Source organism: Sebastes fasciatus, chromosome 1 (assembly GCF_043250625.1).
Source record: "Sebastes fasciatus isolate fSebFas1 chromosome 1, fSebFas1.pri, whole genome shotgun sequence".
Classification (NCBI taxonomy): Eukaryota; Metazoa; Chordata; class Actinopteri; order Perciformes; family Sebastidae; genus Sebastes; species Sebastes fasciatus.
The window spans coordinates 27,112,690-27,125,436 of record NC_133795.1 but is presented as its reverse complement, the minus strand read 5'-3'; the positions used below and the strand labels follow the sequence as shown (position 1 = coordinate 27,125,436).

The window sequence follows — 12,747 nt, the reverse complement described above, 5'->3', positions numbered from 1 at the left end:
AAGATGCTGCTGTGCTCACCATGTCTGCTATAAGAAGGAGCCTCGCAGAGCTGCTGTGCGCACTCAGCTCACACACTGTCCAGATGTTGCTTCACGTGGCGAGCGCATGCCTAAATAAGACATAAAGGTGTATATTCTTATGCTGACACGAAAAGAGGACTCTCCCAGAATTATGAAATCTTGGTAATGAGATGATGTGTTTTTAAGCCCTCTCTCACTGCTCTTCCTCGCCTCCTCCTCCTCCTCCTACTCCTCCCGCTGCAGATGTTGCCTCTCTGAGCACCTCTCATCAGGACCGGTTCACCTTTGCGGCTGTCTGCAGCCACAGCTCGTGCGCACACACACACACACACACACACACACAGGGAGATGGAGATAGACCAGCAGAGGTGCATCATTCTGCTGATCCATGCACCTTTCTGTTATTAAGAGAAGCAGAAGCAGCAGCAGCAGCAGCTCCTCGATCGGATCCCTCCTCCCTTTTATTTTGCCTATCTCCATCCCGCGACAGCCTACCCGGAGGAAAGGAGTCTGGGAGGAGGGTGGAGGTGGGGGGGGGAAGCGAGGACACACCCGCACATACAGCACGTAACGCGGCGAGGATGCAGCAGACAACATGAGGTGAAGAGAAAAGCATCGACTGGCCCAATTTGGAATTTTTTTATTTTCTACTCGCTCTGGAGACCTGGAGAGATTTGTCGCAGCTGGTTCGTCACCTCCCTGGTACCAGTGTCCGGCAGGAGCATCAACTCACATCACATATGAAAAAGATGTCTGCAGGTATGTAGATGATCAGGATGATATCATCTCTGATTTCGATTATTTAAAAGCATTTTTGTAGTTAATGCACTTCACTGTGATAAGAGGCAATAAGCCTGCAGTTATAGATCATGTTTCATATGGATTTTATTGAGTGAAACTGCTCTGAGTGGAGATGATGCAGACAAGAGATACAGTTTTTTTTTTCTCTTGGAACCTATTTCCTTCTACGGATAAATTATTTATAGGTGTTTTTGAATATTTCAGTAACAGGGCACCATTTCAAGACTAAAATGCTCAAACAAAACTAAGCAGAAGTCAGTTAATATGAGGCGTGTGTTTGGTACAGCAGTACAATCTTACATTTGTGTTTAGACTGCAGTGGTTTTCTGTGATATTCTAGTCAGGATGCTGTCTGTATGAATTTGGTTTCCTGCTGCATTGCCATATTCATGCATGGCTTCACTGCAAAAAAGGTATAGTCCCGTTCATTTCAGTGGGTTTTGTCCATTGCAGCAGATCAGTGTCCTAATTTACGAGCATCTATATGCCAGTTAGCCCCTGAGTTTACCTGCATTGAAGTCATTTATATGCAAGGCGGATGGCTTATTTGCATATTAATTTCTGGAGCAGTGAGTGTCAGCTTCCAAGTTTCCATGAGCTGATTCATTATTGCATCGATTGCCTTCTCTCGACAGTGTAACTTTACATAAGTCATAACCTGACATTGGCTCAGAGGGCGGCTTCGCTTTCATCTATTTTCAGTTGTTTAAATCATCTGCACTAAATGGCAGAACTGCTGAATCATGTCTCCGGTTCAACTGACCTTGTTGTCTTCTCCTCTATCTGTCCCGCATGCAGTTGGATCCTAGGTGACATCCTGTGGCCGTCACGTCTCTACGGCGTCGAGCCCCCTCCCTTTCCCGACCCCTGCCTGCAGTTCTCCAGGCTGCAGGACCCAGACTCACTGAAAAGTGCAGGCCTCCTCCCCCCGCAGAATGACTATCGCTACGGGCGACCCCTCTGACGAGGCGGCCGCACACCCGGGGCTTCCGCTGGACTACGACCCGGAGGCCGACCATGAGTGCTGCGAGAGGGTCGTCATCAACATCTCAGGGCTGCTCTTTGAGACTCAACTCAAAACCCTCTCGCAGTTCCCGGAGACTCTGCTGGGGGACCCCAAAAAGAGGATGCGCTACTTTGACCCGCTGAGGAACGAGTACTTTTTTGACAGGAACAGGCCCAGCTTTGACGCCATATTGTATTATTACCAATCGGGGGGCCGGCTAAGAAGGCCGGTCAACGTCACCCTCGATATTTTCTCAGAGGAGATCCGCTTCTACGAGCTGGGCGATGAGGCCATCGAGATTTTCAGAGAGGACGAGGGTTTCGTCAAGGAGGAGGAGCGGCCTCTTCCTGATAACGAGTTTCAGAGACAGGTGTGGCTGCTGTTCGAGTACCCAGAGAGCTCAGGTCCTGCTAGGATTATCGCCATAATCTCTGTCATGGTCATCCTGATATCTATCGTCAGTTTCTGCTTGGAGACCCTGCCCATTTTCCGCAACGACGAAGACGATATGCACAAGTCTCACACGAAAGTCTACTATCCCGAGACCAACACCACGATCATCAGCTACACATCCACCTACTTCACCGACCCCTTCTTCATCCTGGAGACTCTCTGCATTATATGGTTCTCCTTTGAGTTTCTAGTGCGCCTCTTTGCCTGCCCTAGCAAAGCAGGCTTTTTTGGTAATATGATGAACAATATCGACATTGTTGCGATCATCCCATACTTCATCACTCTTGGCACGGAGCTCGCCGAGAAGCCGGACGACGGAGGAGCGGGTCAGCAAGCCATGTCTTTAGCCATTCTCAGGGTCATCCGCTTGGTGCGAGTGTTCAGAATTTTCAAGCTTTCTCGTCACTCCAAGGGGCTTCAGATTTTGGGTCAGACCCTGAAAGCCAGCATGAGGGAGCTCGGCCTGCTCATTTTCTTCCTCTTCATAGGGGTCATCCTCTTCTCGAGCGCCGTCTACTTCGCCGAAGCGGACGAGCCCGATTCGCAGTTCACAAGCATCCCGGATGCGTTCTGGTGGGCGGTGGTGTCCATGACGACGGTCGGCTATGGCGACATGGTCCCGACTACAATCGGTGGCAAGATCGTGGGCTCCCTCTGCGCCATCGCGGGCGTGCTGACCATCGCCTTGCCCGTGCCTGTCATCGTGTCCAACTTCAACTACTTCTACCACCGCGAGACGGAAGGCGAAGAGCAGGCGCAGTACCTGCAGGTCAACGTGCCCAAAACCGACTCTAACGAGGAGCTGAAGAAGAGCCGGAGCGGCTCCACCATTAGTAAATCGGACTACATGGAGATCCAGGAGGCTGTGAACAACAGCCGCGAGGAAATCCAGGAGGAGAACCTTAAGACGGCCAACTGCACGCTGGCCAACACAAACTATGTAAACATCACCAAAATGCTCACAGATGTGTAGAGAAATACTGTTTTCCTCCCCCGTCACCGCAGGAAATGTAGAGCTGAGCAATCAGACGGGACGGGTGTGCACCCTCCCACCTCAAGTGTGCTGGAAAAATCAAGGCAATAGAGTTCAGGATGTTGATGATGCTAGAAAAAATGAATACAAAGACCATCCGCTCACTCCTCCTCGCTCATCCACTCTCACAGCTTGCCCTTAGAACTCCTGATAACTGTCAAACAGAGTGAAATTTCAAATTTTGCGTTTCTGCATGGAGTTGGCTTTTTTATGTGTGTGTGGCTGTTTTAAAAAAATAACAATGCCTAAAAAGTTCCTGCTCACAACAGTAGCCAACAGTAGTGCACAAAAAGAAAAGAAAAAGGGAGAAACACAGCAAGAAAAAAAGGCTTTTAAAAGGAAAAAAGGCAACACGAGCCCTTGCTTCAGTCCCTCGGTCCCTCATCTCCCAAGGCACACTGCTCTGCCATGCGCTTTCTGAAGAGCCCTACTTGCGCGCTACATATGCTGCTTCCTGGAGCCAATGAAACTGTCTCACGCCACACCATTTAGAAATAAGAGGATGTGTGAGCATAAAGCGAGCCCGGCGCCCCGGCGCTGATATGGCCCGTGGGCGACTTGTGACGAGGTTGGTGGTTTTAGGTACACCATGTTATTTCAAGGATGAATGACAGCCATCGGCGCTTAGCTCATGGTTCGACACCTTCTTTTTCCCAGCAGACATCAGTATCTGATGAATGACTGAGGATGGCCTTGACTTTTCACTGCTTTGGTCTTACATGTACTGTTATATGTATTGCAATGCAAGCTTCCCCCTTTCCATTCACCCAAAACTGGTCTTACTGCAGAGCTTTGAGGACAACTTGAATGTTTCTTCTTGTTTTGTTTGTTTTTCACAGTTTTTCACACACACACAGAGTACTTATTCCAATATATAGATAGGTTAACTGTGACTTAACTGATAGCTGCTAGGTAGATAGGTGCTGTTAGTAGAAAACATAGTCAGTAGATAATTGCATGACATTTTTATCCGAATGAGAATTTCCACTTGTTTCTCGACTGCCACTTGCTTCATCCCACCACTGTATATTTATCTGTACACTGCCTTCTACTTTTTAAAAGGATGCCTGCAGGTAGCTGTCATAAGAACCTAAAAGCTGTATGTTAGAGGACTTCTTAAGGAATAATCATAAGGCCAAATCCCACATGTAAGGGGATGCGGCGTCCTCGTTGATATTAACATTCCATGTTAGAAGTCATCGCGTTAAACTTTTCGCCAGGTTAGAGTTCAGTCGTAAACTCACACTCTCTAGTTTCGGACATTAATCCCAGTTGCAGACGTGATAGACTTGCAGCGCTGTCTTTTTCACAGGTTCGTCACACGATCACGTCCTCATGATCAAAATAGCAACTTTTAAGGATTCGTGTATAGTATAACGCTTCCCACCCCTCTCAAACTGCCTTTATATCTGGATTTACGCTAATCTCCTAGTGTTGCATGACCTCAAAAACATTCCTAGAAGCATGCATTTGAGATCAAAGAAAAAGAAACCAGACACAAAAAAAAGTATAACTATTACAATAGATATATTTATTACTTATATAAAATATATGTATAAAGACAGGACGCATATACAGTACACTTTTATCGGAGAATTAAAAAACTTAAAATAGCAATGTTTAAGAGAAAGCAAGAGCCTTTCCACAATGCGCACATCTTTGCCATGTTTTTGTTTTTAATGCTGATAATAATAATGGTTCTGAGCACAGTTTCTATGTTCTCCTGTTTCAGAGCCTGTTGAGAGTGCCAAAGACGCACTCTTAACTGGCCCTTTCAAAAGCATATTCTTTGTAAGTGTTTTTTCCAGCAAATCTGACACGCTTTTAGATACGAAAGCTTCACTTAGTAAAAAAAAAAAATACCTTCTGTGAGCTAATTGTTGAAAGGCAGGTTGTTGCTCAAAAATGATATCATCCCTAACCAGAGAGACTTTTATTGGCGTTAAAGGGGAACACCACCCAAACGAAGAATTCCAATATGTTATTTCCATGGCCTACTAAAGTTCAATCAATATTTGTGAACATGAGCTACTTTCTCTCAAAGCCAGAAACCAGAGAAGTAAATCTAAATCTTGTGATGCTGTAGGGTATAAAGTCTGGAGGTGCTCCATAGACAATTGGTGCCTTCAAACGGTGTCGTGTTTACCGTGTTCACGAGGAGAGTCCATATGAACGCCCCCCTCTTGTGGTATTCACAACCTCGTAAGTGGAAAGTTTCTGAAAGCTCTGAGTTTACGAGTTGTGACGTATTTGTTGATGTTGTCAGAAATGACGGAGGCCATAGAAGTAATTTATTTGGTACATTATAAGCTAATATATAGTCATTTTAGTCGTATATCATTTTTCTTTGTAGTTTTATATGTCTGAGGAAATTGTTGATAATCCCAACGGCCTCATCTTTTTCCTCTGTCATTATGCATTTCCTGCATTATGTTACCCACTTGGTAGCTTGCTAAATTGTTAGCCTCTGTGGCTTCTAGACCCCGACAGTAACGTTAATATTGCCGTTGCTTAGCAGCGGTGTTCTCACAACTTAACTACTTGAACACCAAACATATCGTGTACACGACGTCCCATGTTGTAAACACGAGCTCGCGAGTTTCATATGAAGGCACCAAAAGAATCGGAGACTGATTTTGGACCCACAGAATGTTTGTTTTAAATGAGCTTTAGTCCGTTGTTGTGTTCTCAGTTGTGAAACAGAAAATGTTCCCATATACTCAGATCATTCCTCTGGGTGCTCTCAGTGTCATCTAGAACATCTCTCCTCATTCATTGTCTATGGAGCAGCTCCACACTTTATACCCTATGACATCACAAGTTTGAGTTTTAGCACTCTAGTTTTTGGATTTGGGAGAGTTGTTCATGTTTACTAATATCTTTTGGACTGTCTTAGACCATAGGAATAGCATGTATGAATTTTGAAAATGGGCGTAGTTCCCCTTTAAATTGGCCAAAATTTAAATGGAGTCTGGTCTGTCCTCTGAGAAGTCTTTTGATGCCAGAAGCTCAATCTGTCTTTTTAAAAGTTGGCATCGGATGTGAATTAGGTTGTGATGCTAGGATTGTGTCCAGCTGAGATTTATCCGCCGTCCGCTCAACACTGCCAAGGTAGCGGTCAAAGGCAGTAACGTCAATATGGGAAGTGATAATTAGCAGCAGAGTAGCAGATATTGGCTAAGGGGTCCTTTGGAGTGTCTTGCCTTTCTTCATCTTTTCACAGATGTCTTAGGTAATTAGAGAGCTGATGGATTAGGAAAATGTCTGTAGCAAGAAGCGTCTAAATGAATTCTGTCATCACGCCAGGATGTACATCTTTATTCTTAGGGTTTCATTCTGCTCGCCGCGGTCTTTAACCTGCAGTAGCGAAATGTTTTTACGCCACCGCTGCCAATATGTGCTCAGGATGCCTCGTCCAAACTGCCTGACACGAGGCTTCTGGCGTCGTCTCTCTGTCCAGATCTGCTTTCATGTATCTTGAAAGGGTTTTTAGAGAATTTCAGTAAAAGCAAAACCCGGAGCAGTTATATTTGTTGCTTTCCCAAGAGTAGCATGAAGGTGGGTTGAGATGTTAAAATGGTCTGTGACTCGACATAGGCGCAGATTAAATAGTTGTTTAGCAATATTCCCATAATCCTTTGGGTGGAGGTGGAGGTGGAGGTGGAAGGGTCTGTGTGGAGAACATAAATGTTTTTTTTTTTAAAAAAGAACCAACCTTAATAGACCTCCACAGTCCAACCGAGATCTTATTGATCATCAGTTGAGTATTGGTGTGGGTGTGTTGATGCACAGCTATGTAGGAGTTGCGTGTGCATGGGTGCGTGTTTGGGTGTGTGTGTGTGTGTGAGAGAGAAAGAAAGCGAGCGAACCACTGAATGTCAGTGTCTTAGCCTGGTTGTACAGCTGCATTTATGAAACAGCCATTTGCATATATCTGTATATGTAAAGAAAAAACACTTCACAGTCTTACCAAAAATATGTGTCTATGCATGCAAATGCATTTTTTTTTTTAATTGTCTTCATTCCATTTATTTTCTACATATATTTATGATAAATGTTACGGATACATTTATCTGTTACGTCACTGTACCTCAGCCAAATTCACTGTAGCAACTCACACACTGGAGTTCACAATGTTGTCAGTTAGTTCTGCTTAAAGCACAAAGAAGAAGAGTGTAGAGTCATCCTCATCTGTAGACCTGCAGATTTAATCTGTGAAATATTTTTATTCAGTGGAAACAATTAAAAAGATGTTGTGTTGCTTTATAAAGGAGCACTGCACCCTCTAAAAAAAAAAAAAAAAAGAAGTCATCTCTCACCTGCTGAGGGACCCACCAGCAAATCCACTCCATGAGAAGGGTGCCCACCAGTGACTACACTGAGAAATCTATGCAGAGAACGCTTATTAGCTGGTAGTTGAGAGGGTTTTGTTTTATTCCATTTACATGTTGTTGTCCTAAGAGCTGACGGCGCATTTGAAGCGAACCACAAGAGACAACACTTTGCAATATTCTGCTGCTGTACGTCAAAACACTCACACGTTGGCCGAATGTGAATAAGAGCTCTTTGAACTCTTGTTTGTTTGAACTGCGATGTCAGCTCTTTGTGACAAGTCTCAGACATCAAAACTCATACATATGGGAAACAACATGATCAATATGCAATCTGTATGCATGTGTGTGTTTGAGGACGAACCTTTTCTTTTTGTTTGACTCCCCTCCCCCACAGAGCCTGATAGTGTGGCATCCACTGCAACAATATGTACAGTTCTTCACCCCCCATCCCATCCTCCCCCACATCATAGAGGCCTGAAAAACATCCATCAACGTTGGTACAGTGGATAACGGATTTTCTTTCTATGAAATGAAATGTGAGAGAATAATGTAAATAGCAACCAATGGATGATGGAGCAAAAAACCATGTACTATATACTGTATGTGAAGTCTGGATTTAATAACGTAGTATTATCTGCACTTTACGAGACAAAAAGGACAATCTATGGAAAACATGTGAAATTTAAAATGCATATAATAATCCTTCCAAATGATCATAACCCTGACAAAGTAATATCAATAATGAAGCCAATAATTATTCAACTGAAATGTGGTGGTCGGTGTGTTTATTGTGTGTTCTTTTCTTTTTTTTGTTTTTTTTAAACCTGCAGTAGGAAGAATGTTTTCCACAATAACCTTTCATCATATTGTATTCAAGTGTTCTGAGAGATAACTAAACTTCTGCACCTCCTCATGGCTCTGTTTTCAGGCTTTAAAAAATCTAGCCTGTGACAGGAGACTTTGGCCAATCACAGGTCATTTCAGAGAGAGAGCGCGTTCCTATTGGCTGTGCTCCGCCTGGTGTGCGTGCTTGGTATTTCCTCAACTGATCTCAACATGGCTGCCGGGTCACAAACTTTCTCATTTCACAGCTAAACAGTACACTACATGATGTTTCTGAAAACATTTGAGAAGAGAAATAGGCATCACAGTAACAGAATATTGATTCATATTTGATCAGCGCTGCCTAGTTTGACCGTTTGGTCGGAGTTTGCGAGTGATTGACAGCTGCTCAGAGACGTCAGGCTCCAGCTCGGCTCTGATTGGTTGTTTTCCTCCGGTCTGTGAAATCTTGCAGATGCCTTTAGGAGCTCCGGAGGACACCAGAGGACACAGAGGCACATGTTTTTTTCAGATTACCTTGCAGATGCCTTTAGGAGCACCGGAGGACACAGAGGACACAGAGGACACAGAGGCACATGGTTTTTTTACCTGTCTCATGCACTACTGTCAGCATATAGTGACGGTTTTATAAATATAACCTTTTTTAATCATGTTTGCTCTATTTCTACCTTCTGCTGCGTTAATGGGATTTTCAAGAAATATGTGAGAGGTGTTTTTCCTCCAGCCTTCTTCCCCTACGTCACGTTGTTCACGAGGTATTTAGTCAGCAAATGATTTGAGGAGCTAATTTTAGCCGAAGTGCGTCTGCTGCAGTGATGCAAAAAAATGATGTGAATCGATCAAAAGGCATCTTTGTTTGCTGTTATTCTTAGGACATCCAGCATCTTTGTAGCCTCGGGCAGCGTGGAGGACATTTTCAAACGCCCTCCTGGTATCTTCAGCTTCCTCCTCCTTTTCTAAGTGCACAGTATATGCTCCCTGCAGTTAAAAGAGAGAGCAGGGTGTTCTATTAATAGCCTTTTTTGTTGGAGAAAGAGATAGGAGGAGGAGACGGAGAGAAGGGTGGAAAGGAGATGGCAGAGGAGGAGAAATCCTTCACAGTGAACTTTTCCTGGCAGCCCAGGAAAGAATCACACATATATTCATTGCTTTTTTTTTATCTTATAGGTGCTTTTTGTTTGGGAAAATGTTTCTTCTCAGATCAATAAATTCTGCTACTGCAATTTGGAGATAACACAAGAAGATGTATCATCTACACTTGCACAGTTTTTCAAAGGTAGCTGCCTCCTTGTGCTATCTGCTATCTTTAGCCCACTGGTGGTTTTAACTACAGCTCCTCACTGTGAGCGGAAACACTTGGGGCCTCGGTGCTGTAGCTACTGTACATCTCTGCTGTAGTCATTAGTCTTGCTTAGATCCAACGATGCAGTGCAGCACTTTGCTGCTCACTATGCTTGAAACCAGGGCAAACAGGGAGAGGCAGGATGGAGCAGCCAGGAACACAGGCTTGCTGCAGGTGGCCGTTGCTGCCTGTTGTTGTTGTTAGGGAGGAGTGTGTGGGTGTTGTTTGTCAGGGATGGTAGCATGCCCACAGGAGCACGGTTGAGCAGTCCTACAGGCCTGCTCTGTGCTTAACCAGCTTGTAATTAGGAGGCAAGCGCCGTGGGACCTGCTGCTAATCCAACAGGGCTGCCCTCCCTGGCACCGCACCACACCCCACTATTAGGAGGTGTTCAAGCTTTTTCACACTCATTAACTCTTGCCCTGACATGACCTAGCAGTCATCACCCGAGAAGGCCTGCAGCCAGTGTGTTGAGTTTAAACGGTCGCTTCTTCGGCATACTGTAGAAGCAACTGGGCTCTATGGTTGTTTAGCTCGAAGTGGAGATTAAAATAATGGAGATGGATGTTCAGTTTCATTTGGAACCTTGTTTGTGCAGTGAGGAGGAATAATGAAGAAGAAAGCATTAGTGCCCTCTGGGGGTGTTGTTGCAGAAGTGACACAATATACCTCAGTTTCTCAGACACCCGTCAGTGGACTCCAGAGGAAGAATAGCTGGGCTTCAGCCACAGCTAATGGAGATCCGAATAAAAGATAAGAAAGATAAGAGTTAGACTAAGACTGTTTTTTTTTTTTTTTTAAGGGTAAATTTAAGTCTAATCTTTACTCAGTTAAAATTACCAATACAATAATGCCAAAAATACTCAATTATAAGTGAAAGTCCTGCATTCAAAATCGTACATAAATAAGAGTATAGAAGTATCATCAAGAGAATACTCCAAGTGACAAACGTAAAAGTACTCATTATGCAAATGAATGATCCTTGTGAATAATTAGGTGAGTAATATTATTCTATACTACGTTATGAGGTTGTTAAAGCTGAAGTAGGCGAGATTGGAGCAAATATGATTAAAACAAGTTATTTTTATAAAACGGTCGCTATATCCTGACAGTAGTACATGAAACAGGTAACCTGACAAAAAGCATGTGCTTCTGTGTCCTCCGGTGCTCCTAACGGCATCTGCAAGATTTCACATACTGGAGGAAAACAAGCAGTAAGAGCTGATCTGCGGTCTGCTGTCAAGCTGCCGTCTATAAGAGCCGGCTGTCAATCACTCGCGAACTCCGACCAAACGGTCTAACTAGGCAGCGCTGATCAAATATGAATCAATATTCTGTTACGTTAATGTCTATTTCTCTCCTCAGATGTTCTCAGAATCATCTTGTAGTGCACGGTTTAGCTGTAAAATGAGAAAGTTTGTGACGCAGCCACCATTGTGAAATCTGGTGAAGGAACGCCAAGTTCTGGTCACATGACCGGAGCACAGCCAATAGGAACGCTCTATCAATGAAATGACCTGTGATTGGTCAAAGTCTCCCGTCACAGCCTAGATTTTCTAAAGCCTGAAAACAGAGCCATGAGGAGGAGCAGAAATCTAGTTATCTCTCAGAACTCTTGCATTACAATATGATTAAAGGTTATTATGGAATTTTTGCCCAATGATGACAAAAATATACTGCCTACTGCCACTTTAATACTGATGCATTAATGTGTTAGAAGCATTTTACTGGCATTTTAGCTGCCCACAGTGGAGCAAGTTTGAACTACTTTATATTAGGGCTGGGCAATATATTGATATTATATCGATATCGTCATATGAGACTACATATCGTCTTACATTTCGTAAAAAGGCAGGAAGTGTTGTTTTTCCCTGGTTTTAAAGCTTGCATTACAGTAAAGTGATGTAATTTTCTGAACTTAACAGACTGTTCTAGCTGATTATGATCATTTATCAAAATTATATTGTGTAAATATTTTGGGAGAGCACCATACAATGTTGTCGCAATATTGATATCGAGGTATTTGGTCAAAGATATTGTGATATTTGATTTTCTCCACATCACCCAGCCCTAATTTATATTCAATTAGGTAGTTTAGTCCAGTGGGGACCGTGGGGGTGGTGTGATGATAAATGGGAGAGGAAAAATGTTCTGCTGCACAAATTGATATTCACTTTCTTTGTACATTTCTTAAATCTTTGCCTCTTTTGTGCAATATTAGATAGTTTTACCTCTTTGGGCTCCAAACAGTCATTCGAATGAGACTGAGACGGTTAGAGGTGAAACAACTCATAGATATCTGAAATGTGACAAGGGGCCCCAATCTAGACACTGCAGTTTTTGGGAGGGGCCACAGGAAAAAAGGTTGGGAACCATTTTGAAACCTTATCGTATGGTTTCATGTAAAATCTTAATCTGAAAAGTAACCAATAGCTGCAGATGTCAAATTAATTTAGTGGGGTAAAAAGTAAAACATTTCACTCTGAACTGTTGTGGAGTTAAAGTATATAGTAACAAGCAATGGAAATACTCAAGTACAAGTACCTCAATATTGTACTTAAGTACAGTACTTGAGTTACCTTCCACTGCTGCTTGAAATACAAACAATCAGGACATATTCTGCATAAATACTCTGCAGGTTTTCATTGTGGTTCCCAACCTGGGGTCCAGGCCCCCTTTAGGGGGGCGCCAAAGATCACAAGGGGGTGCGCCAGGATTTGTCTGCTCTGAGGTTGTCAAAATTAATTTTGCACGTGTATAACTAAAATCATAATAACACAATTACTGGATAATTTATACAAAAGCCTCTACATCAAACTATTTATAAAGATATGTTTTTTTGCTACTTAGTAGGCCACATTCTGTTTAAAGATGGTATTTGTGCACGGTTGCAGATATAGATCAGGCTACACTA

General features: G+C 43.4%; 1 protein-coding gene across 1 annotated transcript; it reads left to right on the top strand.

The window, feature by feature from the left end:
- Nucleotides 1-255: 255 nt before the first annotated feature.
- On the top strand, nt 256-8,578 carry LOC141770999 (potassium voltage-gated channel subfamily A member 2). The gene is made up of 2 exons (XM_074640852.1): nt 256-780; nt 1,621-8,578. Exon 2 carries the CDS (start codon nt 1,758-1,760, stop codon nt 3,252-3,254), a length of 1,497 nt encoding a protein of 498 aa, XP_074496953.1. The 5' UTR covers nt 256-780; nt 1,621-1,757; the 3' UTR covers nt 3,255-8,578.
- Nucleotides 8,579-12,747: the final 4,169 nt, after the last annotated feature.

Coding starts and splice junctions, on each gene's coding strand:
- LOC141770999 (XM_074640852.1), top strand. CDS start 1,758: ATGACTATCGCTACGGGCGACCCCTCTGACGAGGCGGCCGCACACCCG.